Source organism: Vespa mandarinia, chromosome 6 (genome assembly GCF_050613455.1).
Source record: "Vespa mandarinia isolate Hongniang chromosome 6, ASM5061345v1, whole genome shotgun sequence".
Taxonomy (NCBI): domain Eukaryota; kingdom Metazoa; phylum Arthropoda; class Insecta; order Hymenoptera; family Vespidae; genus Vespa; species Vespa mandarinia.
Genome location: NC_140815.1, coordinates 7255001 through 7282091, shown reverse-complemented (window position 1 = coordinate 7282091; position 27091 = coordinate 7255001). Strand labels below are relative to the sequence as shown.

The window sequence follows — 27091 nt, the reverse complement described above, 5'->3', positions numbered from 1 at the left end:
ATGAAAAGAAACAAAATTTTTCTCTTAACAACAAATATTTTTAATTCTTTATTTTTGTTGTATATTTTAAGGATAAGTTAATTCATTAAATGTAATATAAAAAAAGAAAATGAATAAAAATAGAAAAAAAGCATCCGTAATACAAAATAAAAAATACAAGAAAAAAAAATATATATATATATATATATAAATTCAGTATAGAATTTCTGTTTATTATAATTCTCATTATTATTTTTTTTTTTTGATCGATTAAAAGAAGAGAATAAAATAGTATTATAGAGATGAGAACAATGGCGACACGCGAGGACGTACGGACAAGAGACGAACGAACGAATAAAGAAGGATGAACGATCTTATGTGCGCGAGTGAGAAAAATATAAGGTTAAGCTTAGAAGAGAAAAAGAAGAGAGATCGAGAGAGAGAGAGTGAGAGATAGAAAAAGAAAGAATAAAAGAGCGGTGTTAGAAAAATATACGAAACAAAGAAGGAAACAATGTGAAGAGATAATGAATGAGACGACTGAGAAAGAAATGAAAATGCAAGGTTAAAGTTGTACAGTAACAAATTGAACGGGTGTCGATCTCGTCACAACAACGCAGTTCTCTGTTATGTACTATAATATAGTATTCTATAGTTTTTTCTTCTAATAATAATTTCTCTAATAATAATTCCTGTTTATATTCGTAGATAGTCGAAAGAATAGAAGAGTGCATCGCGAGAACGTTTATCATAATTTATTAAAAATTCTTAGAGGAATAAGAACGAGAAAGATCATTTTCAAGGAACTAAGATAAAGATATAATCTGTCTTAAAAGATCGTTCATTACTCTTATCGTTTACCATATTTTCATTTGGTATTCTTCGGTGAGTAAAAAATTAATTGATCTTTTCATATAAACTCATTTCATTTACTTCATTATCTTCTTCTTCGTTTTATCCTATAACTCAGCGACATCTCTTTCTCTGTCTGTCTCTCTTTCTCTCTCTCTCTCTCTCTCTCTATCTCTATCTTTCTTTCCATTTCTTTGGATTATTAAAAAATCAAATTTTTTAAATCAAGATCATTTTATATTTATACACATATCATATATATATATATATATATATATATATATATATATATATATATACACATGCACTTATTTTTAAGAACAAACAAATATCAGTTATTCATATCAATGAATTTATTTCTCACAGTTTCTCCTTGGCGCATGTATGCAACAAATTTGAATATATAAAATTGAATTTTTTTTGAAAACATTCTAAAACACTCATAAGAGTTATTTATTAATCATCGAACGTACTGACATCGAGTAGTAAGTCTTATTAGCGACATTAAATATTCTATTTACGATTACAATCACAATAATATAAGTATTCGCTTAATTAATATTTTTGTTTTTTTTTTTTTTTTTTCATTTTATCATTATACCTTTATACTGTACTGTTATAACTTATACTAAGTTTTTATTTGTTTTACGTAAATTTTATTGTCATACTTATGAAGTATCGTATAAGTTAGATCGAGTATTCTATATTTATTATTTTATAATTTATCGTTCTATTTTTTTTTTCTTTTTTTTTTTTTTTTTTTTTTTTTTTTTTTTAATTGCAATGGTTTTAATATTAATCGTTGATAAATAAAATAATATAATTTATTCGTAATATTACATTGATTTTAATAAATAATACGATAAATTTTTCTACAATCATTTCGTCAGATATAATAATTAAATTTTATTTGTACAATATATTATAATAAAATTTTATTTGTACAATATATTATAATAAAATTTTATTTATGTATTAGTATTATAAATATGTGATAATCAAATGTTTCCAATTTGATGATATATTATATTCTATTAACAATCGTGGAACTTTTTCAATCGATATAATTTCAACATATATATATATCTCTATAATTTTTACATTTATCTCGTTGTATATGTCTACGATAAATATATTTCATAAAAATTTTCGTCTTACTTTTTAATAAGAATATATTACATCGGGTTGAAGTAAATACGATAAGAAAAACTTTCGTTTTCTTTTACGTACACACACACACACACGCGCACACACACACACACGCTCACACACAAACAAACATTACGACCTACGTACGCTCAAAGTTCTCTGTTTCTCATTTTCACATTCAACTAATTATATGTATTTCTTTCTAATTATATGTAGTTCTTTACACTGTCGCTACTTAAACTGATTAAAATATTCGAAATTTTATGAGGCCTCGACAAATTATATCTCTATAGATATTTTATGATTATGCATCCATACGTCACGATTGATATTGTCGAGAACATTATGAAAAATTTATGAAAACATTAAAAATTTTCTTATTGCTAAGAGATATACTATAAGAGATACCGACTATACGCAATATTTGGTAGTTTTCCAATTCATATGTCGCGATTCAAATTAACAAGAACATTGTGTGTTATAAGAGAAAATGAATGAAAAAGTACAATAAAAAAAGAAATTGAAAAATAACAAGAGACATTTGATAATTAAGAATTATATTTTCATTTTATATTCTACAACATATATTACGATTGATCGAAGCTTATGATGTGTGACGTCAATTATATACTATTATCTATGTTTTATCTATTATACCATTTTGTTTTACCAGCGTAATGATTATTTTTATCCTATATAATTATATCATTACCACTCTCCAATGTTCAATATTGTCTATATATAATGTGAAATTGTTAAATTTACTGTAACGCATTATTGTTTCAGACATACGCATGTCTACTACACACTCTGTGTTTAATTTGAAATTAATATTTTAATTGTTTTCCTTTTCCATCGAGTTGTGACAGTGCATTTAATAATTCTGTTATTAATCTTTTTTCTTTTCTTTTATTTTTTTTTCTTTTTTTTTTTTTTTTAATTTAATATTATTCCTCTCTTTCGTCAATTGCAGATAGTACGTGAAAATTATCTTTACGTTTAATAACTCGTTCGTAAAATAAAATATACACAACGAACAATAACAAAATATAATGTTAATTTTAATTTATTATTAATGTTCTTTTCATTATCTAATTCGTTAGTGCATATTTAATTACTAAGATAATTATAACTTTTATTTTATATTTATACGTTTTCATATTACCCACAGTAATTTATTTTTTGTTTTTCTTTTTTTCGTTTTTGCTATCTACAAAATTATATATATATATATATATATATATTTTTTGTGTGTGTGTGTGTGTGTAAAGCATTTTATTCAATTAATTTTTCGCTTCTTTCACAGATATAATGTTCACGATTTTTTTGGGTTTTATATCATTTTTAATCTTATTACACTATTTTATAAAATACCGAAGAATAGGAAGACTTCTTGAACTAATTCCAGGACCAAAATCAATTCCGATAATTGGTAATGTGCCAAGATTTCGATTAGACAATGGTAAGAGAAAAAAAACCATTTGGAAGAGAAAAAAAAAGAGCTTTTGTTCGAACTTTAATGTGATCGTTTAATGTGAAATTTAGACTGCATTAATATTAATTTAACAATTGATTTATTTATCCTTTAGACGATGCTTTTGATAAAACTGTAAACAAAGATATAAAATATTATCCGATCTATAAAATATGGTCCTTCTTTTTTGCGTTAGTAATTCTACTTGATCCGAAAGATGTTGAAGTAAGTAATGACAAGTTGAAAATTATAGTAAATTTTTTTTTATAATTTAATATAAAAAAAAAATATATATATATATACATATTTCTTAATATGAACGCTTATAAATAATATAAATTTAAATAAATTAAAAAATAAAAAAAAATATATAAATAAATTTTTTTTTTTCACTAGAAACTAATGAAGAGTACCAAACATATAGAAAAAGGTACTGGTTATAAATTCCTAAAACCTTGGCTGTCTGATGGATTGCTAATAACTAATGGTAATAATGATAAATTTGATATAATAATTTCTAATTAAATAATTATTATTTCTAATTAAATGATAATTAAGACAATGTCTTATTTGAAAGGTGACAAGTGGCACAAACGGCGAAAATTGTTGACACCTGCATTTCATTTTAATATCCTTGAACATTTTGTTATGACCTTCAACGAGGAGGCAAAGTATCTTATAAGCATACTCAATAAGGAATCTAAAGATGGACCAATAATTAAAGATCTCATATCATTTATTACCGAGCACTCTTTAAACGCTATATGCGGTTAGTTAGTCAATTCAGATAAATATCTTAAATATAATTTTTATAATATTTATTAAAAAGGATAAATGATTTATATTTAATGTTTATTTTCGTAGAAACTGCCATGGGTACATCTTTAAAGGATAAAAGTGAATTAGAGAGTAAATATCGCGAAGCTGTACACGCTTTTGGCAAAATCGTACCATACAGGTAATTAAACAATTCTATATACATACATACATATATATATATATATATATATATATATATATATATTTATTTATTCAGAGTAGATTATCGCTCTAATAATAAGAAAAAGATTTATCGTTTTTTTCTCTTTTTTTGTTAGATTGGGGAGACCCTGGTATCATTCAGATTTTATATTTTCATTTACATCACTTGAACGAAAGCAGAAGGAACTTTTAAAAATCTTGCACGATTTTTCATCAACCGTACGATTTCTTTTATTTTCTCACTTCAAAATCAAGCAAATAATCGATCAATTCGTTTATTTTTTCTTTTTTTACCATTATTTCAGATAATTGCAGAAAGGAAACGTTTTCATCAAGAAACCAACGGGAAATATTTACAAAATTTCGACAACATGAAGGACGACGTATTCACCAACGGAACCAACGATATTAACAAGAGTATTTTTAATTTTACAATGACAATATATGATTTATAATATCGATGAAAAACGAATGAAGCAACAATCGATCTTTATTCTTTTTTTTTTTTTTTTTTTTTTTTCGTTACAGATACGTTGATGAAGAAAAGATATGCTATGTTAGATCTTCTGATAGCCGCATCGATGAACGATAATCAAATCGATGACAAAGGAATTCAAGAAGAAGTCGATACTTTCATATTTGCCGTACGTGCAAATATTACATAATGCGTAAATTATATTGTGGGATAAAAGATATATGTAAATGATTCGTGGAAAAGGATAAACAAGAAAATAAAAAATAATATATTGTTACAGGGTCATGACACTACGGCAACGTCATTATGTTTTGCTTTGCTTCATATTGCAAAATACAAATCAATACAGGTAATACTTTCGAGCGAAGTGATTTATATAATAAAAAAGAAACTACGATCGAAAGATATCTGCATTTATAATGCATAATTAACACGTGATCTTATTGACTTATAGGAACGTATAAGAGAAGAAGTGAACGCCGTTATGAAACAGAATAATTGCGATTTGACGATGTCAATGCTTAATGAATTTTCATTTATGGAAAGATGCATAAAAGAATCACTACGTTTGTATCCCACCATTCCTTTTATTGCACGTTACTTGACAGAGGATTTGCAATTGGGTATGTGATGTAATTTAATAAAAAATAATAATTTATTTTTATCAATACCATTTTTCTGGATAATTATTCGAGATATCAAATGATAGAACTAACGGGCACGTATTATATGTATATATATATATTTATCTTTTTTCTTTTTTTTCAGATAATTATTTAATCCCAGCCGGTGTTAATTGCCGCGTAAGCATCTACCATTTACACAGAAATCCAGAATATTGGCCGAACCCAAATGTTTTCGATCCCGATAGATTTTTACCAGAAAACATGAAAGGACGTAATCCATATTCGTACATACCATTTAGCGCAGGGTTACGCAATTGTATAGGTAGGTATTGCAATCAACAAACAATCAGCTCGAAATTATTTATTATTTCGGCTTTGTACTTTTCTCTTTTTGTTTTATTCATTTATTTTTAATATTTTTGTTTTTATTTTGACAGGTCAAAAATTCGCTATGCTCGAAATGAAATTAATGATAGCTTATATATTACACAACTATCATTTGGAACCAGTCGACGAATTGGATGATATTAAAATTACAGGAAATATTATTTTACGTTCTTCTAAACCTCTTAGAGTCAAATTTATACCAATAAAATAATAACGATCAAATCTATTGTTTCGCTTTCTAATTTTCCAATTTAAATGAAATAAATCGCAATTATAATGTGACTCATATTTTCTATAATTTCTTTATATCCTTAAAGACGATTTTTCGTAGTAAGTTTTAAGACTTTATACTAAACAATTTCTATTATATAATTTTTGCTACAAATCATTCGACAATATAAATTATTGAATCGATTCGTTTATGAAAATGAAATATTATAAGAATTATATTATATTCATTAATACGAAGTAGGCATTGATATATGATCGCTAATTGATTCTACGAAATTGACTATTAATTAAAATCTCCAAACACAAGCGCATTGATATTCTTATTTGAAAATATTTAATAGAATTAATAATTCGTGCAAAAATATTACACATGCATATTACTTTATCGATTTATTTATTTTATATCACACGACCATCGAATAACAATAGAATAATAATTTTGACAATTTGATTTAATACTAATTAGAAGAATTTTTTATGTCCTTTTTTTTTATTTTATTTCTTTTTCTTTATATTTATTTTCATTTTTATATTTGAAAATATATGAAATAGCTCTTGTCTTATCATTCAGAGAACGAACTACTTTTAGTTCTACTTATTACATCGTTAAGATATTTTCTATGTTAATATTTATTTTTTTATGATATATGGTATATTATCGACAGGTGATAAATTTTCTCAATCGATAAGATAGTTTCAATTCCAAAAACTTATTCTTTCTGAATAATGAAAGGGAACAAAATTTTCCTCGTAAATACAAACATTCTTAATTGTTTATTTTCGTTGTATATTTTAAAGATAAGTTAGTTCAGTGAATATAATAAAAAAAAAGAAAATGAATAAAAACAGAAAAAAAACATCTGTAATAGAAAATAAAGAATACACAATATGTATATATATAAAATATATACCTACATACACATAAATATATAGATTTGAATTGTTAACAAAGTGCGAAAAAAAATGATATATAAAAATATATATTGCTGTGAGCTTGTCAATTAGTTCGTGGTTTATATAATATTAACTAATAAGCGTCATAAGTTTTACAGAAATATTATGAAAACTCACAAATGATACGAAATGAGAGCGTACAAAGATAAGTAAGGTTATAACTAGTTCAAAGATCCCATAAAAACTGGTAAATACGATAAGAAATATTTATTGTTTAATATTACTAAGAGAACTATACGCGTAGTAATTCGATCGACTTAACATCGTAACATCACATTTTCAATCATTTTAATATTTTCTCTAAATACAAAACATATCCTAAAAATCGGACATTTACATATATATATATATATATGACTATGACTGTCAGATAAACAATCGTTTTAACTTTGGAATAATTGACAAAGATATTTGTTCAATTAATTATCGAATTTTCTATAGAAGATAATAAAGAAAATTTACTGACCGTGCATCTCTTTCGAAGATATTTAATAAAATTAATCACAATAATTACGATCATACGTATTTCCTTTACAAATGCGTTGTTGATATGATGACGTACGGTAGGAAGAATTTTTGGCGGGTTTTTTTTTTTAAATACAAAATTTCGTCGAATAAAATCTAATTTTATATCTTCCGACGAATATTATATTTAGATTTTATATTATATTCGGTATATGTGTACACATATATATATATATCTACTAATGCGTTCCAACTTATTATAATTCTTATTTTTTTATTTTTACCAATCGAAGAAGAGAATAAACTAGGATTGAAGAGAAGAGTGCAGTGGCGGCACGATATGACGTGCGGACGGAAGACGAACGAACCAACGAACGTACGAATAAACGAACGAACGGACAAACGAACGAATGAACGATCTTACGTGCGTGTGAGAAAGATAGAAGATTAAGAGAAAAGAGACAGAAAGAGAGAAAGAGAGAGAGAGAGAGAGAGAGAGCGAGTGAGAGAGTGGAGACAAGAGAAGGAAAGAAGGGAAAAAAACGAATGAGAAGGAAAATGAGAATGAGTGGCGGATAAGACGACGGAGAGAGGGAGGAAAAGGGAGGGTCAAATGGGTACAGTGAGGGGTTTGACGGGTGCCGGTCCCGTCACGATAACGCAGCTCACTGTTCTGTACTGTCTTATACTTTTCTGTGTCTCTAATAATAATTCCTATTTATATTCGTGAAAAGTTTAAAGAATAGAAAAAGGCATCACGAGAACTTTTATTATAATTTATTAAAAATCTAAGAGAAATAGGAACGAGAAAGATCATCTACAAGGAACCAGAATAAAGATATGGCCTGTCTTAAAAGGCCACCGTTCACTACTCTGATCATTTACCTCGTCTACCTTCTGGCACTCTTTGGTGAGTAAAGAGGCTGTTGGCCTCCCTGATACAAAGTCATTTCCTACTTTACCACACTTGATTATCTTCTTTTTCGTTTTATCCTATGACACACGTGCGCCATCTCTCTCTCTCTCTATCTTTCTCTCTTTCTCTGTCTCTTTCTCTTTCTCTCTCTCTTTCTCTCTCTTTCTCTCTTTCTTTCTCTCTCTCTCTGTCTCTCTCTCTCTTTCTCTCTCTCTCTTTCTCTCTCTTTCGCTGTGTCATTGTTACTTATGATGAAATCCCAAACGTCATCATCATTATAAAACGTTCTTTATCAGTTATGTATATATGTATATAAATATGTATGAATGATGTATGGATGTATGTATGTATCGATGTATGTATGTATGGATGTATGCATGTAAAAAGATTATAATAATAAAAAAAGAAATAAAACATAATACGTGTAGATCAAGCAAATTACTGGATGTTTTAATATAAATTAGTACATCCTGCTAGATTAATTCGAAATCGATAAAAAAACAAATGTTGTATTAACGAACAATAGAACGACGATCAACCAATCACTGATCGTGATATAATTAGTGAAATGTTTCGTCATTGGTTGATACTTTTCACTATCTTTTTAATGAATTTATTTTACGTATTTACATTGTGATATGATAAGACACGTTCTTGTTTGGATTTATATATATTTATATAACGACTCAAACACAACGTTAAGTATATATATATATATATATATATATATATACACACATATAACCTTACATCCTTGTTGATTTTTTATAAATATTTTTTTTCTGTCATTCTTCGACTTTACACTTATCTGTACACAATCACGCACATACACACACACACACACACACGCACACACTTATACACAAGCATTATTAGTTAATTTAAATTCTTAATTAAAATTAACTTTCAAACAATCAATTATGTGTATGTTCTTTATAAAAACATCGTGGAAAATTCAAATTTTATATAAAGTTTTCTTCTTTTTTTTCTTTACAGGTTCCTACTGTCAGATGGCGCCAGGTAATTAGACCAATTTCTTTGCTACTACGTTGATCAATTTAAAAATCATATACGATATGAATTGTATACGATAAAAAAAAAGAAAAGGAAAAGAAAATAAGTTAGATCGTATAACGCACTAAACGATAATTATACAATGTAAATATTTCATAGGAATGAAACGATTGTATTTATAATCATATGACTAATTTATTATGTAGGAATATATTAGTAGTCTTGCCACGTTTCAAATGTAATCTCCCGCCAGAATGTACAAATCCTGTTTGACGAGTTAACTCCTCGGGGTTAGATGTTCAACAAGTGATCAAACCAGTTCGAAATCGTAAAATAAACCGTAATATTGTTTGATAACAATTAACAAAGACAAATAAGTCAGTTTGTTTAAAGCTATTTGTTTCTTTTCTTTTTTTTCGAGTATCTAATAATAGTCGTGCACGTCGTACGAAATTTATTTATGATAACCTTAAAGTGTTAAAGTCTCGTAGTGTGTTATCGTTACATAAATACCGTTATAATAATAATTGTTTAGTGATTTAAGGTATCTCGCTAAATATATATATATATATATATATATATATATATATATATATTCATTCATTTTACGCTTTATTAATTTCATTTACAGAACGAAAAAAAAAAAAAAAATCCCGTTAAAATGAGTTACTTTTTTCTTGGAAATTCAATTTTTTTCTTCTTTGGCTTCTTTTTTTTTTAAACAAGTTTTAGTGAAACAGTGAAAGTGTCGATAGTATTAAAGACAAAAATTTAGTCGTAGGTTTTGCCCAGATTTTATATATATATATATATATATATATATATATATATATATATATAACAAAGATACCGTAAACGGTAAGTAATATTTAATTTTTAGTCAATACGATGACTAAAAATAATTATCGATAAATAATATTCAATATGAAATAAATCATTCGGATATTAAACTTTGTAAAGGCAAATTTTAATATCGTGATTTGAGATACGTATAAAAATATATCTTCGTATCTTTTGGGGGTTCTGATTTTTTTGTATTTCTTTTTCCTTTTCCTTTCTTATTTCTTTCTCTCTGATCTTAGAAAGTAATAATCTTTCGGAAAATATTTTTGTCCGGTAATAAGATTATAAAAATTTATACGAAGCATAAGATCGAAGAGGTTATAATCCGTTTCGTTTGTAACACATTATATATATATTGTATATATATATATATTTTTTTTTTTTTTCAAAATACTTCGCAAATTAATCATTTTTTGATCGTATTATCCGAATACTATTTTGATTTTTATCTTTTTTTTTTTCGAGAGGATTCGATGTAAAAAAAAAAAAAAAAAGAAAAAAACAAAGAAAGAAAAAAAGTAGAAGAGGAAAGTTTTCATAGAAAAAAATAATGTAATTGCTAAATGAATATTCCATATGAATGCTGCATATGTGAAAAAACAAGTATCACGATTATGTATATATATATATATGGATTTTATTTTGAGCCATTTATTTTTTTTCTTCATAGTTTTTTTTCAACTTCGATTGAAACAAAATAAGAATACATACGGCTGTTATGTTATATATTGACTATCTTTATCATGTTTGGTTTCATGAAAAAAAGAAAAAGAGAAATAAAAAATTGTACTACTTCAATAGGGGGGCTGATCTGACGATCGAAAGAATATTTTTTCAGTAAGGTCATTTTTTGTCACGAGGTTATCAATATTCTTTTTCTACTCGTTTTTTTTTTCTTTTTTTTTTTTCTTTTATAAATGGAACTACGATTTCTTTCTTTCTTCTTATATTCTTTTTTATTTTTCTTCTTTTTTTTGTTTTTCTTTTCTTTTTCACGAATTGATTCCTCGTAATGTTTTGAATAAAATAATATGAATAAAATAACATATGAATAAAAAAATATTCGGATACAATGTCGAAACAGTGATTAGTTTACGAGAAATATTTTGACAAATATCTACTAATTCATTCAACTTCAACACAATTTTCTTTCTTTTTTTTTCTTTTTTTTTTTTGGTTAATTGAAGTACATTTCTTGGATTGCATATTCTCAAGGTTGTATATTTTTTTTATCGCAAATTGGAACATGTTGCACGTGAATGAAAAAAAAATAAAAATGATCCATATGAATTTTCTTTTTTTATCTTTTTTTTTAAAGTTGTGTCTTAACCTTAAAAAAAAAAATATTCCACATGAATATTACTTTTTTTATCTTTTTTTTTTTAAAGTTGTGTTTAAAAAAAAAAAGTACTGGATACGACTTTTGATTAGAGTTGATTGAATCACTCTGTATATATATATATATATATACACATATATATATATATATATATATATATATACACATATATATATATATATATATATATATATTCACACATATATATATACATACATATATATATATACTATAATATATATTTTATATATATTAATGATGTCCCACGCAATTGAAACAGTTTGTATCCTCTAAACGATTGAAAATAGATAAAAATGTTATAGGTCAAAGTTAAATAGTATCAGATGCTGCATAATATGCAAATAATTTTATGCAATTTTGTGCATTGATATTTCGAAAAATCCAATTATATCAATTAATGCAGCTTTTTTATACTCTACATAAAAGTATTATATATGTATATATTATTATTATTATTATTATTATTATTATTATTATTATTATTATTATTATTATTATTATTATTATTATTATTATTATTATTTTTAAAATCCTGTGTACAAAAGAAAGTATAAAAGACGTTCGAATTGAAAGATAATTACATATAAATAATTCATTAAATATCTCATATTTACGTGCATTAAAGAAAGTTAGTTTTTATTTTTTTTTTTATTTTTTCTTTTTTTTTTCTTTTTTTATTTTTACCCCCGTATCCTTATTCTCGTTCTGGTCCATTTAAATCTAATTTTTAGTCTGTCAGTAGTAATAGCAATCGTTAGAATCTCATCGCGACTTAACGGTGACCTTTTAGTAGTATGTTAGATGTATATTCTCTCGTGAGGGAGTCACTGGTCCTCCGACACAGATATGGACATACACACACACACACACACACAATACACATAGGAAGAAAACACAGACATACACATATACTTTTACTCTCACACGAAACTATTCCAGCGTTAACTCGTGAAGCGGTTCTTACAGGGCTACAGTGGATCCGACAGACGACGCGTAAACTCGTAATCGGTCGCCTCGTGGCTCTTAATTTTTTCCATTTGAAAATTTATACTTATGTACAGTATCAATTTGAAAAAATAAAAAAAACCTATATCCGATATTACAATTCGGCGACTCGTGTAACAAAGTATTTTATTTTGTTTTTTTTTTTCTTTTTTTTTTTTTTTTTTTTTTTTTTTTTTTTTTTTTGTGTGTGGAAGTGTCTCCGTTCGCTCCTTTTTCTTTTTCCCTTCTGTTGCTATTGTTTTTCTCTTTCGTTTCTGTTTCTTTTTTATTTTTTAATAACAACCATTGTTACCATTAATAAAAAAAAATATATAGATCGCGAAGGAAGTTTTTCGATCGAACAACAACAACAACAACAACAACGACGACGACAACAACAACAACAACAACAACAACAACAACAACAACGACACAACAAGACCGTTCAGAACATTGTCAACAAAAGAGAAGCTGAAGAACATGTACTGGATATTGTGCATTTTATTTTCAGCGGTAGCTGGTGCCACCAAAGGTTGGGATGTCGGAAGTGGTCTGAAATATCAACTAACGACAACAGTTTTGTTCAGGGAATCTGGACCCTCCAAGTTTGCCGGTGACGTTGGCTTTCAATTAACTGCCGAGCTCGATGTGACCGCCGTTTGGAGGGATCCCAACGATCCAGAATCTTTTCTTTTGAATATCGAGGTGATTTTATTTTATATTACATTTTATTTCATTAAATAAATATATATATATGTATATATGACCAAGAGATAGAATACTCATGTCACACTATCAAAGCTTCTATGTGTTATTTCGATTAGGTAGTATCGGCATGCTTAATATATCGTCTCGTACAATTGATTTCAATTGCAAGTGTAAAAACCCCGTTAACGATCTACCGTATGTGCATACATTGTAGAATCCATTTTAAAAATACCGTTATTACGTTCTATTGTCTTTTGGATTCTTTTGTCTTTGGGATTTTTTTTTCTTTTTTATTTGCCTCCCCTCCTCCCTATCTCAATGTACGATCTATAGATCAAATGAAAAAAAAAAAAAAAAAGAAAAGTAATTTATATTTTATTATATAATATATTGTGTGTGCTCAAATTGTGTTGTTCTTTCTGATAATTAAATCTGATAAAAAAATAAAATGAAGTGAAATGATTAAAAAAAAAAGAAGTTTTAACTCGCGTGAACAGTTATTTATATATAAATAATATATATATATATATATATATATATATATATATATAGATACAAATTTGATATACATATGTACGTGTATTTATTAATAAATTTTTCTTTATCGTGTAGCGATAATATTCTGATAATATCGATAACCTTTTTTACATCGCTTATATTTAAATTATACAAACGATTATTAAATTTTTTTTGGATTTCAATCGGGGAGATAAACGTCGATTCGTATTTTTACGTTATCTGTAAGTTATTTAATTTGTGATATTTTTTACATTGATAAAACGTGAATACGAATGCAATTAACAAATTCGACATATATATATATTTGTTTGATTTCTTTCGAATTATAAAACTCTATAACAGACTTCGCGAAAGTTTTAATGTTTGTTAAAAAAAAAAAAAAAAAAAAAAGAACAATAAATAAATAAAAAATTTGAATAAATATTTTATAAATAATAAATTTAAAAATAATTCGATAAATAAAAATTTAATAAATATCTATCTTTTGTTCTTTTCATATACAGATCTCGTCACCGCAATTATTGATTAAATCGCGAAAAGCACCAGAACCAGAGGGTTTCGTAGAACATTCATCAAGAGTGAACGAAATATCTCAAAGGCCCGCTATCGTTTTATGGAAGAATGGTGAAATTAAAGCTGTCTATTTGGACACATCTGAATCGGTATCATCGAAGAATCTGAAACGTGGCTTGGCGAGTATCTTTCAATACAAAACGTTCGACGATGAGATCCGTGAAAAGGATGCATCGGGTCTTTGCACGGTTAATTATGTTTCCTTGGGACCGAAAACCATATTTAAACGTAAATCCAATTGTAAAATCAACACCAACGCTTTACCGCCAAAGAAACAACATCCTAATTCTATACTCGATGTAAAACTTGTCAGTTATCGTAATGTTACATACGAATTGTCGTCGTTTTTATTACCAACGAACATTAAGGAGGAAGAAGAACACCAGTTGACTTTGGTAACCAGACCGGAAGTAGGTAGTATGGTAACGACGAAGAGATTATTAATAGAGATTCCAAGGAATGATGACAAGGTGATAGCATATTTAGATGCAAATACCGTTAAACACGCTGTGGCTCTTCTTCAACCTGGTTATAGAGAAACTGACATCGAACTGGAAATGGAACCTTTTACCTGTCCAGAATCTGGATGTCCAATGGTATATATTTACATATATAAGATACTTTATTACAATTTCTTGTATGCACATGATATATATATATTTTTTTTTTTTTTTTTTTTGTATATAGAAATAAGTTGGAAAAGAAATTTTGTAATAAAAAAGATTGTAAAACGTAAAAGTGATAAAAAGAAAAAATAATTGATTTTTTTTCAGTTGGAACATATGGTCGAAGATCATCGCGAGTCTTTAAATAATGCGGCTTTGGGAACAACGAAATCCGCATCGGCTTTTTTAAAGCTGTTACCTCTAGTCAAACGAACGACAACCGAACAATTAGTAAAATTATTAAAGAGTCCACGTTATCGACAACTGAAGACACAACTTTTGGATCTTTACGGCTCGACATCGACAACAGCGACACATCAGGCTGCTATGAAGATACTCAGACAAGATGAGATAGGCGATGATACCGAGAGATATCTTTGGGCCTTGTCGATGTCCCCAAATCCGGATGCTGATATAGCCAAAGATATTCTTAGAAGATCGGAGGAGACCATGCAAAATGATAAACTATCGGAAACGTTCGCGTTAACAGCTGCAGCGATTGCACGACATTATGGAACCTCGACTGTGATAGAAAAGGCCAGATTTAGTTTAGAATTAGGTTTAGATAGTTGTACGGGAGAAGAGTGTAAGATAAAGTTTCTACGAGCTCTTAGAAATTTAAAGAGCAAAAAAGCAATACCAATACTTTTAAAATACACCGAAGATAAGAGTTCTGCTACAAGTATTGTAGCTTGGCGTGCATTGGCAGCACTACCGAGTGAATATATAACGTCTGACGTTAAGGAAGCTGCATTTAAGACATTTTATCAGATCGGTAAATCTAAAAGAGACAGCAGTGCTCGTACTCTTGCATTGGATATCATTCTAGAGAGTGGACCGTCCAAGGAGGAACTTCGAGGACTCATCGAATCTTTAGCCAATAATGATCTGGCATACGAGATACGTAAATATTTGAATCAACGTTTTGAACAATTGTCTGAAAAGAATCAAACGTTCGCACGTAATTTGAAAGAGAATTTCAATCAACTACAACGGAAAATTAATAATTATCATGTGTTAGCTCAAAAAGGATTGAGTACGGCTTTTTCACGGAGCTTCTTAAAATCAAAGGGTAGTAATGGATCTCTCGTAACAATACAAGAGATTAATGCAGGATTATTGAAACGTGGTATTGTAAACGTAGTATTAGAAACCGGTGAACACGAGGAAACAATGTTTTCTCTTGGTCTTTTCGCACGCGGTCTTGGTAATTTCGTGTCTTCGAATCAAGATGATAATGCAGATGCCGATGAAGACATACCTACGGCTGGAATGGAAATTGATTTGTTAGGTGTCGGTATTAGACCTTTCGTGTTCTTCTCAGGCCAAGGTGAATTGATGGGACACGTTTGGTCCGGAACAGCATCCGAAAGAACACCAGCTTTCCAAGCGATAACATCTTTGCACAGTCACAGCGAGTTTATACCACTTACAGCTGGTTTTGTTAATGAAATGGATGTTCAAGGTGCCATGAGTTTCGATCTTGCCGGACAAATTCAATTGAGTCTTTGGTCGAGAAATGCTCATTCCTTGGTAGACATGAGTGCCGGTATCGTAATCCAAGGTGGTAGCAAATTGCGTTCAAATTTTGTCCAAAGTATGACAGAATATTCATTGACAATGGAACCGAAATTGGAATTAACAACCGACGTGGATTTTTCTGGTCAAGTCTCCTTATGCATGAGACTCAGTCAACCTGACACATTGATCAAACAACAGATCTATAAGATCGAGAGGATACCAAACAGCAGGCATAGATTACGAAAAACACGAAGAATAAGACTCTTTTCACCTGGCAGATCGTATCTGCTTAACAGAAAAAATAATGAAATGTGTTCTAAAGTGTCTAGCTAAGTAATAATCTATATTTGAAAATTGAAATCGAGACTTTAAAATCGATTATATGCGTTGTCGCACAATAGGATATTTATAAATTTACATGAACAACAAAGAGAGACTTAGAATTATTTGTATTTTGTATATGATCGTATGCGCGCGCGCGTAAGTTAGCCCTAATATTTTTTTCTTTTTTTTTTTTTTTCCTTTCATCACTCGCCAAGGATGCTATTTATAAAAGTGACATGTTTGTAGATAAAGGATTAAAATTTTATTAATAAAAAGAATCTGTAAAGTTATAACATTAAACCTTATAAAATATCTGCAAATGATAATGATGCTTTAATCGAGTATAATATGTAGATTTTAGGGGGAGGGAGATGGTGGGGGGGGATGGGAGGGGGAAAAGAAAAGAAAAAAAAAACAAAAGAAAAAAAAAAGAAAAAGAAAAAACGACTTATACGATGATCACCGACAACCACATTCCGCTACCACCATATCTTCGTAACCATACTGATATGTTAAAGTACCAGTTGAATCGAGATAGAGCAAACTCGTGGGTGCCAATCTCGTTGGAACGCAACAGGCTCTTCCGACAGGTTTATTACCATTTATACTTTCGGTACGTTGAAGAGCACCGTGTACGAGGGTTTGAACTATGGCATGTTTCGTCGGACTGAGATGATCACCGAACGGGTAATAACACTTTCCAGCGCATTGATACGCTTCGTATCCCGGCGGTGCCACGACCCAATCGTCATAAGCGATCAAAGCAAAGTCAACATAAAGTGGACGCTTTTTGCAAGAGTTTCTACGCCTTCGTCGAGGACTATCATCCTCCCAACGTATATTTTCCTCGTTATCGTCCTGTTCCAAGGACGTTGAACGACGATACCTCTTCCTTCTCTTTGGTTTCCTATAACTCAACAACAAAATTGGCCCGTCAGCTCTTGGCCTATAAGAGACCCTTCCATGTACATGTAATCTAACGAGATTCCCGTTTCTTTTAGCGACCGCTGATGTTACGTTGAAGGCTCTCCAAGTTTCATCCCTTCTTGACCTTGACATTTTTTCCCGAGTCGTCTTTCTCGAAATATCATCTATGCTCCTTACTCTAAATATTGTACCCGCGGTACCAAGCAATTCGGCGGTTTCCAATGTTTCCTGTGAATCAACTAACGGTAGAGAAAACTCAACGATCCTTCCTCCATCGGTTACAGGTGCCGATATGTGAATAGGCTGAAGTGCTCTGACAACGTCATGCTCCGGACGTAAATGGTAAAGTCTAAGCATATATCTTGATACCGTGTCACGATACCTTTTACGATTTTTATCATTCGTTCTTCCAGCCGATGTCGAATTGAAGATATGACGATTGATCGATAAAGCCGTTGTAGGCAAACTAAGATCTAATCTTATCGACGCCGTAGCTCTAACACTAGTAGAACGTGGCCACATGAGAAATCCAGTTTTCCATACATAACAAATCCCGAGTATTACAATTATTATTAAACTCCATGAACCAGAAGAACACATGGTAAAAGTTAGTTATCCAAAGGGTTATCCCTAACTAAAGTTCCTTCACTTCTGATCGATGAACCAACACGGCATATGCCGTGTGCCTCTATCACCGAATGCGAGTTTGCACGTGTCCTTCGACGGATGTGTCTGGTACGGATTGAAGAAGGATCGTTCTCCAAATAGCTACCAATAAGAGTGTCTGCCGTTGGTAATTTCTTATCAACCGCAGACCACCACTCGACCGAGCTTACATACAATTTTGTTATACTTCGAATTCTACCCTGCCAACTGTTCGAGAGGAAAATCAAATGCAAGAGAACTTGTCCTGGAAAAGAGAGAGAGAGAGAGAGAGAGAGAGAAAGAGAAAGAAAGAGATAGAGAAATAGAGAGTCTACGCCTTTGCGCGACAACACATGCAACGGGGCTATTGTCGTTACCGTTTGGGGGTGCTGGAGGGTCGCTCGCGGCACTGTTCATCGATTCGCTGCAGAGTGACGTCAGGACGCGGCGGGTATATACGCAAGCGAAAATCCGCAACGCAACGCAAACCTGTCAGTCGTCGTCGTCGTCGTCGTCGCTGTCGTCTTCGTCGTCGTAGTCGTAGTCGTAGTCATCGTCATCGTCGTCGTCGTCATAATTTTCTTTCTCGTTGTATTATCATTAAAGAACTATCAAAATCTATAAGAAAATCAAATGTGCACGAGGCCATGCCGTGGCCCTGACCAAAGTTGCATTTTGGCCCGAACTGTTTTCGGTGCCATTATTCGGCAAGAATTCAACGAGTTTCTAGATTTCTTACGATATTTTTCGTGAGAAAGAGAGAGAGAGAGAGAGAGAGAGAGCGAGAGAGGGAGGGAGAAAGAGAGAGAAAGACGCACACACACACACACACACACACACGTAGAGATAGAGAAACCCAGAGAGATATCGTTCGTTAGTGCGGACGCGCAGTTTATTTCAACGTGAATACGAGGAAGATTGTTTTTGTTCCATTGAATACGTACGAGTGAGAACAGTACGATAATCTCTACGTTTCGTCAGTGAGTATATATTATTTGTTGATACTAATAAAAAAAAAAAAAAAAAAAAAAAAAAAAAAAAGGAAAAAAGATACGCTCTTTTAAGCAAACTAAGCTGACATATTCTCACGCCTAATAATATCCTGTAAGCGCGTGTTAACACGTGTAGTAAAGTAATCATAAAGCTCGTTAAGTTACTCTTTGTCGTTGAATATTGTGTTCGTGTGTCGTACATTGATCCTTACTTCTCTATATCGTCTATATAACAGTGCCGTTGTTTAGTTTAACTATCGCAAAACCCTATTAGTAGTATTTTATAGACATGGGGTTCGTCCTTTGTTATGCGCACGTAATATTGCGTCGATACCGGACGAAGGAATAAGCTATGAACAATCGTTGTCATCTGATACGTATGTTTGTTTATCATATCATCTTTATTGATCGACGTTCCTTATTATTGTCTATAAACTTGAACGACCTTGATGATGAAAAGAAGAAAAAAAAAAGTGATAATGGCACGTATAAAGAATTATCGTTGTTTTACATTTAAATTATGCACAAAAAAAAAGGCCGGTCTCTGCTTTCTTTTTTTTTTTTCTTTTTTTTTTTTTTCAAATCTCGATACCCGATATTGCCAATCTAATTAGTTTCAAGTATTCACCTAACGTTTGCACAATTTCTAAGTAAATTTCTTTTTTTCCTTTTTTTTTTTTTTTAAGTATTTTTTGAAGTAATTTCAATTGATGCTGGACAATCAAAAAAAAAAAAATACAGAAAAAAAAATAATACTAATCAATAAAGTTCTCTTTTTAGTTCAAATGATTTTAAATCAAGTGTTACAGTCGAACTTCGAGGATTACATTCCGTATCTGAGCGGTGCCGGAGCTCTCGTAATCACTGGTGTAGCAGCATATTATGCTACAAGACCTAAGCCGGAAAAACCATTGTGGCCACTCGACGCTCAAAGTATTTTACTTCCGGTAAGAAAAGTATAACAAATTATTGTAGACTGAATTATACGATATGTAAATAGTTTTTTTTTTTTTTTGATTACATGTAAATAGATCTTTTACGTGTTTGTACATTCCTAATTTATTGTACATATAGATTTTTCTTTAGATCCAATACCATTCTATCCATCTTTTTTTTCCCCCCTTTTTCTTTATTTTTTCTTTCTTTTGTCTTTTTTTTTTTTTTTGTTTTCTTCTCTTTCCTTATTACTTCAAAAGAGACGATCACAGATACATATATAATATTTATCTCGTTTCTTCAGTAATTCATCGTATATCTCTTCTCATGACTACTATACCTTGACAAACGACTAAAAGATGTTCGGCGAATGTCCAATGTCCAATGTCTAATAAATCAACTGGGTGTCTTATCGCCTTAACAGTAAAATGAGATAATAGAGCGACGGTTAAATTACTTTATTCACTGGATAAATGTATACAACATACGTATATAGGGATGATCCTTGATGATGGTACTGATTTTATTTTTCTTCTTAAAAATGCACAATTTTTATATATTAAATAATAATTTCAATTCACGAAGATATAGATGCACCGTGTCGCCGAGTCGTTCGTCGGAGCAACGACGTTTTTATCAATCTTATCTTGAATAAAAATGTATTGTTTTCTTTCTCTTTCTCTCATTCTCTTTCTCGAGATAAAAGAAAAGTTTGCGATCGAATTGTTATATCAAAAAGTATACCAATCGTAATACTTAAACGTATCTCGTAGATATAGATATCAATCTTCAATGAAATAATAATGATTGATTGATTAATTAATAGGCGGGAAGGAAAATAAAGAAAGAAGAAAACGAAGGTGATGATAATGGTGATGATGATGATGATGATGATGATGATGATGATGATGATGATAATGATGATGATGATGATGATGATGATTATGATAAAAAAGAAGAAGATGAAAATCAAGAATGGACAATATAACATCAACAGATCGGTACTTCCGATCGAGACGATGATCCAAGTCCGGTGTTTTGTCGAGAATGACTCTCTCTCTCTCTCTCTCTCTCTCTCTCTCTCTCTCTCTCTCTCTTTCTATCTATCTCTTTCTGTCTGTCTCTTTCTCTCTCCCTTTCTACATCAACGAGACACTATATTTAAATATAGTCGAGAGTAGTTTGCGGATAGAGAATAGGCCGTGCGCGCTTCGTGGCACGAAGTATGAGAGAGTCAAAACGTTGAAAACTAGAGTACTCTACTCGTCTTAGTTAGCGAGTTAAGTCGGTAGAAGTTCGGTAGCATCACCTCGTGACAAGCTTCTTTAATGCCAAAATTTGGTCTCTCGAAAAAGCAAGTGGAGGAGAATCAGTAACCGCGGGCATATCGGCCCGTACGTCTCGTCTCAATCCGACGACTCGTTTGGCTCATTCCTGTTGAATCTCAACGATCAAACGAATTACTGACTCGTTTGCTTATTATTTAAAATTTTATATCTCGAACTTCTTTATTTTCTTTTTTTCTCTTTTTTTTTTTTCTTTTTTTTTTTCCAAAATGTATTTCCTTTGAAAGGTTTGCTTAAGATATTGGAATAAGGGATAAGAAAGAACGACGTCGTATCGCGTATCACGGCGTGCGTAAATACGCGTCCGTACACGCATTGCCCAATTAAACATCCGTCCGTGCGCGGTACGAAAAATTATGCCATCCTCGGGCTGGTTTTTTCACGAGCCGATCCGCGCGCCGATCGACCTCAACGAGCAATCTGATACCTTCAAGGTGTAGTGTCTCTTCTCGTTACAGCGTTTTTATATATATATATATATATATATATATATATATATCATCTTTTTTTTCTTCCCTTTTCTTCTTATACGCACACATACACACACACACACGCGCGCGCGCGCGCGCGTATATATATATATATGTATGTATGTATATTTGTATGTATCACTTTGGCATCTTACTCTGTCTCATTTGAGTGTTAATACAAGATCGCTTTAAATCGGATTTTCTTGAAATAATTCAATTACAAGAGATATTTGGTGAAAGTCGAAAAGAAATCAAATCGTTCGATTTTCCATTATAAAATTTCTTTTAAATTCACGAAATCGATAATGTTCTTCTCCACTAGCTGTGCGGTGCTAACCACGCACGGTTGCTAAATTTAGTGTTGCACTTGCCATTTCATTATATAACAAAAACCGGAACACCCAGGGGTCTTGAGAATACTGTCAAGAGAATTCTCTTGGACGTTTTACAGGGTGCCGATTTGATAAGAGTCTCACGATTCTACAAGGACAGCAAGGAGGGCAAGTTCATAAGTTACATTCACGAGGACACCAAGACGCTTTACGAAGGCTTTCGCAGAGGTGCCAAAGAGTCCAGTAAGTTAATAGGATAATGTCAGCGATTAAATTAAATGAGACGCCTCGATTGTTTATTTAAATCTATAAACAACTTTGTGCCGTCGATATCGTTCGTGAGGAAGATCTCTTCGAGTGTTATTAAAATGATCGATCTCTCTCCTCTCTCTCTCTCTCTCTCTCTCTCTCTCGTGTCCCACGCGGTTGTGAATGTCGTTTGGCAACGACGGTCGTGCAACAAATCTTGTAAACAAGCGCGAAATGATTCGGATCTTAGTGGCCTTTAACTGCAATACTTTCTATCTTTAATGCAATTCTCTTGTCTCTTATCGTGTCGCAGCCTTTACTTTTTAGTCATATCTTGGAAATAATTTGATGACCTTTACGAAAAGGTTGTCAGTCATCTATTTTCAATCGTTTTTATTTTTACATTGAACAAAATTTAGAAAGATAAATAGTCCGTGTGTGTAAAAAAGAAAAAGAGAAAGGAAGAGAGAGAGAGAGAAAGAGAGAGAGGGAGATTCACGCCCACCAGCACGATATATTGACCACCTGTCGTTCCGAAAACAACATTACATTTTAGTGTCGTCGTATCATGGCCTAGCCGATGATGAAAATCTTATTATTGGCTTTTTTCCTCAACGTATGATTCCCATTGGTAACAAAGATCATAATTGTACGTACACGCCTTTAATGAAACCGTACACTCAAATTCTTGCCAGAACAGATGTTTGTCAGGCAATGCGTCGCGTGACAATTTAAATTCTTGCGTTCCCACAAAGTCTAGCCTCGAACATTTCTCGGGACCTGGCAATTATTCTCTCTTTCTCTCTCTCTCTCTTTCTTTCTTTCTTATTAACTCTATCATCTATGAATCTACGAGTAAGAAGTAATCTTGGCAACCCTTTGTAATGCGCAGACAACGGTCCGTGTCTTGGCTGGCGAGATGGACCTAACAAACCTTACCAATGGATTCACTACAACGAGACTTTACTCAGGGCAAAGAACTTTGGTTCCGGTCTCGTATCCTTGGGATTGGTCCCTGGTCAGCACACATTGGTGGGCTTATACAGTCAAAATTGTCCTGAGTGGATCCTGACGGAACAAGCATGTTACACGTATTCATTAGTTATTGTACCGCTTTACGACACATTAGGACCAGACGCGTGTGCATACATTATCAACCAGGCTGATATCAGTATAGTAGTTTGCGAGGATGATAAGAAATCTAACTTACTTCTCGACAAAGCTCCTAGGTATTTATCAGAATACATAATATATCGTTTTATCATTGCACGAATTATGTATGACAACCTTTTTGTTTTGTTCTCCTGATCCCGCTATTTTTTTTCTTTTTCTTTTTTTTTTTGGCACCCCACTATCGTCCCTTAACAAATTTCCTTCTAACAAAGATCGAATTATATTTGGACAGGTGTTTAAGGAAGTTAATCGTCATTAAAGAAACGAGACCGGCGACGAATCAGAGAGCAAAGAATCGCGGGATTGAACTTTTGAAGTTTGAGGATATCGAACGACTTGGTGCACAGAAGAATCAACCTGAAGTACCACCGAGGGTTACGGATCTTTGTACGATTTGTTATACTTCCGGGACGACGGGCAATCCAAAAGGAGTTATGTTGACGCATCAAAATGTAATGGCAGGCGTATGCGCGGTCCTATTGCAATTGGGTGATCACACACCGACCTGCAAAGATACCATGATTAGCTTCTTACCCCTTGCACATATGTTGGAACGTTGTTGCGAGAATGGTTTATATATGGTTGGGGGATCAGTCGGTTTCTACAGCGGTGATATCAAGAGGTTATCGGACGATATGAAAGCATTAAAACCCACCGTAATGCCGGCTGTACCTAGGCTGTTAAATCGCATGTACGACAAAGTGAGTAGTTGAAGTGGAATTTGTTCTTTTCTTTTCTTTTGTTTTTTGTTCTTTTTTTTTACCTTCTTCTTCTACTTCTGCTTTCTTTCCTTTCCACCCCTTCTGCATCATTTTTTTTTTTTATTCATCAATATATCGGACTAGCTATCCATGATCTTTGGCAATTAGCATCAGGAACGACGTAACGAGGAACGACGTAACGAGGAACAACGTAACCTCGTTCCCAATAAGAGATACCACAAGAATATCTTTAAGACAATATTAAAAATGGATCATTACCGTAGGACGGATACGATTTGTATCATTCTTCCGTCATTTTTCAGTTGGTACTGCGCAATATCTTTCGACGTGCCAATGACAGTTGCAGGGCGTAAAATGTTCGCTCGGCACACACAGGCACGACAGGTGGAAAGAAAATTACGGCATGTCATCCGAGTAACCTTGGAAGTTAGCTTTCATTGAATGGAATTCGTTTATGATAAACCACGAGTTTTGTACGTCTAGTCTCACGCATTAAATATATATATATATATATATATATATATATATATATAATCAAGGGGTTCATAATAAAACATGAAAACGTATTCTTGCATAATGTTGATACGCGATGATTATTTCCGGTAAATTCGAAGGCCGACACATATCGTCAATTTAGAATAATTCTCTTTACTTTACAAATATTTCAGAAGTCAGTTCTCCGAGTTAATATTTAGATTCTACATGAGATTTTACGTGGGAGAGTTTATATATTTCTAGATTATAAAGATAGTGAATAGAATAATGTTACGTTACAAGTTTCCTCTTCTCGTTTCTCTATGAAAAGAATTTATACGACTACTTTATCGTTCACGATGTATCTATGTATATTTAACTTCACTTATCATTTTCTATTCGTTGTGTTATTTTCGTTTAGAATAAATAAACATTAGATATAACTTATTGATCATATCATAATACTGATAAATATATATTTTCGATCAAAAGGAAAAATTATAAATATCGAAGAAAGTTGATCTTTGAACAAACTAAAAACAACGTGACTTGAACACGGGGTACGAAAAGAGAGGAAATTGAACTTGGCTACGTTTTTGTACGATCTTCATGAGAGACATCGTAAGAGATCCAAAAATCTACATACACCACATACACACACATATACATAGGTGCACGCATATGCATTATTAACCACTCAATCGAGAGTTTTCTAACAGTAAATAAAAACAAATCTATTAGCTTTAGATCTACATAACGAAGGTTGACAAAAAATGATGGCATATTCGCTTTGTTGGACTCATAATCGATAATCGATAGACGCTTCGAAGTCTAGGCCTTCAGGATGACAGCTTCACGTACTTAAGCCATTTAGCAGTCGAATCGATATTGACGTAGAAACGAACGACAGACGTGCCGGTTTCGTCGTTTGCCAAAGAACATACATACATGCATACATAGAAACATAGATAGATATATAGATATGTATAACTTAGAAAGAGTCGGAAGATACACCTCGTGCTTCTTTAAATATAGAATATTCTGACTGATCTACGACAGTTTTACGTTTTAACGTTATATTATTTTTCATCAGGTACAATCGGAACTTCAGAGTTCGTTCTTCAAGAGAATGATATTTAACATTGGGATGCGTTCGAAGGAAAGGGAGATCAAGAAGAGTATAGTGAGGAACAATGGCGTATGGGATAGGCTGGTATTCAAGAAGATTCAAGAGTCTATGGGTGGTAGATTGAGACTTATGTTAGTGGGTTCCGCGCCATTGGCTGGTAATGTCCTCACTTTTACAAGGTGCGCCCTTGGCTGTCTCGTCGTCGAGGGATATGGTCAAACTGAATGTTGCGCACCGATCACTCTCACTATACAGGTTCGAAATACACGTCGATGATCCACCCCCGCCCTCTTCTCCTGCTTTTCCCTCTCTCCCTACGAAGAGTGGGCCCGGTAGGGGGCGGAAAGAAAAAAGAAGGAAAAAAAACAGCAAAAACAAGAACCAACCTGTTCTTACGTAATTACGAAAAGAACAGGCTAGCCGTTGGGAGGGGTGAGGGATGTGTTATATTTCCTTGATGTAACAAAAGAAACCGCGTCTCTTCCCGTTCGGTTCTTCCCTGTTATTTTCAGCAGTTACTGAATCTTTCTTTTTTAACGATACAACGGTAACTTATTAAAATTAAAATAATGAACCACACTTCTTTCGTTGCAAGGAAAACCATTAAATTTTGTTCGGACGTTTCGGATTAATTCTTCTTCTTCTTCTTCTTCTTCTTTTTCTTTTTGTTTTCTCTTTGTGTTTTTTTTTCTCTTC

At 31.6% G+C, this 27091-nt stretch overlaps 4 protein-coding genes and 1 long non-coding RNA gene across 13 annotated transcripts in view; 4 read left to right on the top strand and 1 right to left on the bottom strand.

Moving 5' to 3' along the window:
* Nucleotides 1-333: 333 nt before the first annotated feature.
* Nucleotides 334-6211, top strand: LOC140534807 (cytochrome P450 4C1-like). Of its 6 annotated transcripts, XM_085657479.1 has the most exons (15): nt 334-605; nt 688-864; nt 1198-1316; nt 3287-3442; nt 3570-3679; nt 3851-3941; nt 4032-4223; nt 4319-4412; nt 4552-4654; nt 4741-4852; nt 4964-5079; nt 5191-5259; nt 5365-5533; nt 5679-5858; nt 5974-6211. In XM_085657479.1, exons 4-15 carry the CDS (start codon nt 3292-3294, stop codon nt 6132-6134), a joined length of 1548 nt encoding a protein of 515 aa, XP_085513605.1. In that variant the 5' UTR covers nt 334-605; nt 688-864; nt 1198-1316; nt 3287-3291; the 3' UTR covers nt 6135-6211.
* A 1695-nt stretch (nt 6212-7906) lies between these two features.
* Nucleotides 7907-17293, top strand: Mtp (microsomal triacylglycerol transfer protein). Its single transcript, XM_035864808.2, has 5 exons — nt 7907-8483; nt 9486-9509; nt 13202-13395; nt 14421-15086; nt 15264-17293. The coding sequence occupies exons 1-5, from the start codon at nt 8414-8416 to the stop codon at nt 17007-17009; spliced, it is 2700 nt and encodes an 899-aa protein (XP_035720701.1). The 5' UTR covers nt 7907-8413; the 3' UTR covers nt 17010-17293.
* A 160-nt stretch (nt 17294-17453) lies between these two features.
* Nucleotides 17454-18654, bottom strand: LOC118441004 (uncharacterized). Its single transcript, XM_035864819.2, has one exon. The coding sequence runs from the start codon at nt 18525-18527 to the stop codon at nt 17460-17462; it is 1068 nt and encodes a 355-aa protein (XP_035720712.2). The 5' UTR covers nt 18528-18654; the 3' UTR covers nt 17454-17459.
* A 367-nt stretch (nt 18655-19021) lies between these two features.
* Nucleotides 19022-27091, top strand: part of LOC118441003 (long-chain-fatty-acid--CoA ligase 5) — an 11104-nt gene continuing 3034 nt past the window's right edge. Inside the window, exons 1-8 of one of the 4 annotated variants that reach the window (XM_085657514.1) lie at nt 19024-19552; nt 20374-20511; nt 20805-21014; nt 21327-22280; nt 22768-22891; nt 23790-24126; nt 24303-24771; nt 26360-26650. In XM_085657514.1, the coding sequence (XP_085513640.1) occupies nt 22203-22280; nt 22768-22891; nt 23790-24126; nt 24303-24771; nt 26360-26650 (1299 nt within the window). In that variant the 5' untranslated portion in view covers nt 19024-19552; nt 20374-20511; nt 20805-21014; nt 21327-22202. Of the gene's footprint in view, nt 19553-20344; nt 20512-20804; nt 21015-21326; nt 22281-22767; nt 22892-23789; nt 24127-24302; nt 24772-26359; nt 26651-27091 lie in introns of all 4 variants that reach the window. The other 3 variants (XM_085657515.1, XM_085657513.1, XM_035864817.2) reach the window with 3 other exon arrangements.
* LOC146872961 (uncharacterized) lies at nt 24785-26351 on the top strand. Its single transcript, XR_014982257.1, has 3 exons — nt 24785-25265; nt 25759-25937; nt 26008-26351. It is a non-coding gene; the product is annotated as an uncharacterized LOC146872961 (long non-coding RNA).

Coding starts and splice junctions, on each gene's coding strand:
- LOC140534807 (XM_085657483.1), top strand. CDS start 3,292: ATGTTCACGATTTTTTTGGGTTTTATATCATTTTTAATCTTATTACAC. Junction 4,224..4,318: donor CTCTTTAAACGCTATATGCG/GTTAGTTAGTCA, acceptor TTATTTTCGTAG/AAACTGCCATGGGTACATCT. Junction 5,534..5,678: donor GACAGAGGATTTGCAATTGG/GTATGTGATGTA, acceptor CTTTTTTTTCAG/ATAATTATTTAATCCCAGCC.
- Mtp (XM_035864808.2), top strand. CDS start 8,414: ATGGCCTGTCTTAAAAGGCCACCGTTCACTACTCTGATCATTTACCTC. Junction 8,484..9,485: donor CTACCTTCTGGCACTCTTTG/GTGAGTAAAGAG, acceptor TTTTCTTTACAG/GTTCCTACTGTCAGATGGCG. Junction 9,510..13,201: donor CTACTGTCAGATGGCGCCAG/GTAATTAGACCA, acceptor TTTTATTTTCAG/CGGTAGCTGGTGCCACCAAA.
- LOC118441004 (XM_035864819.2), bottom strand. CDS start 18,527: ATGTGTTCTTCTGGTTCATGGAGTTTAATAATAATTGTAATACTCGGG.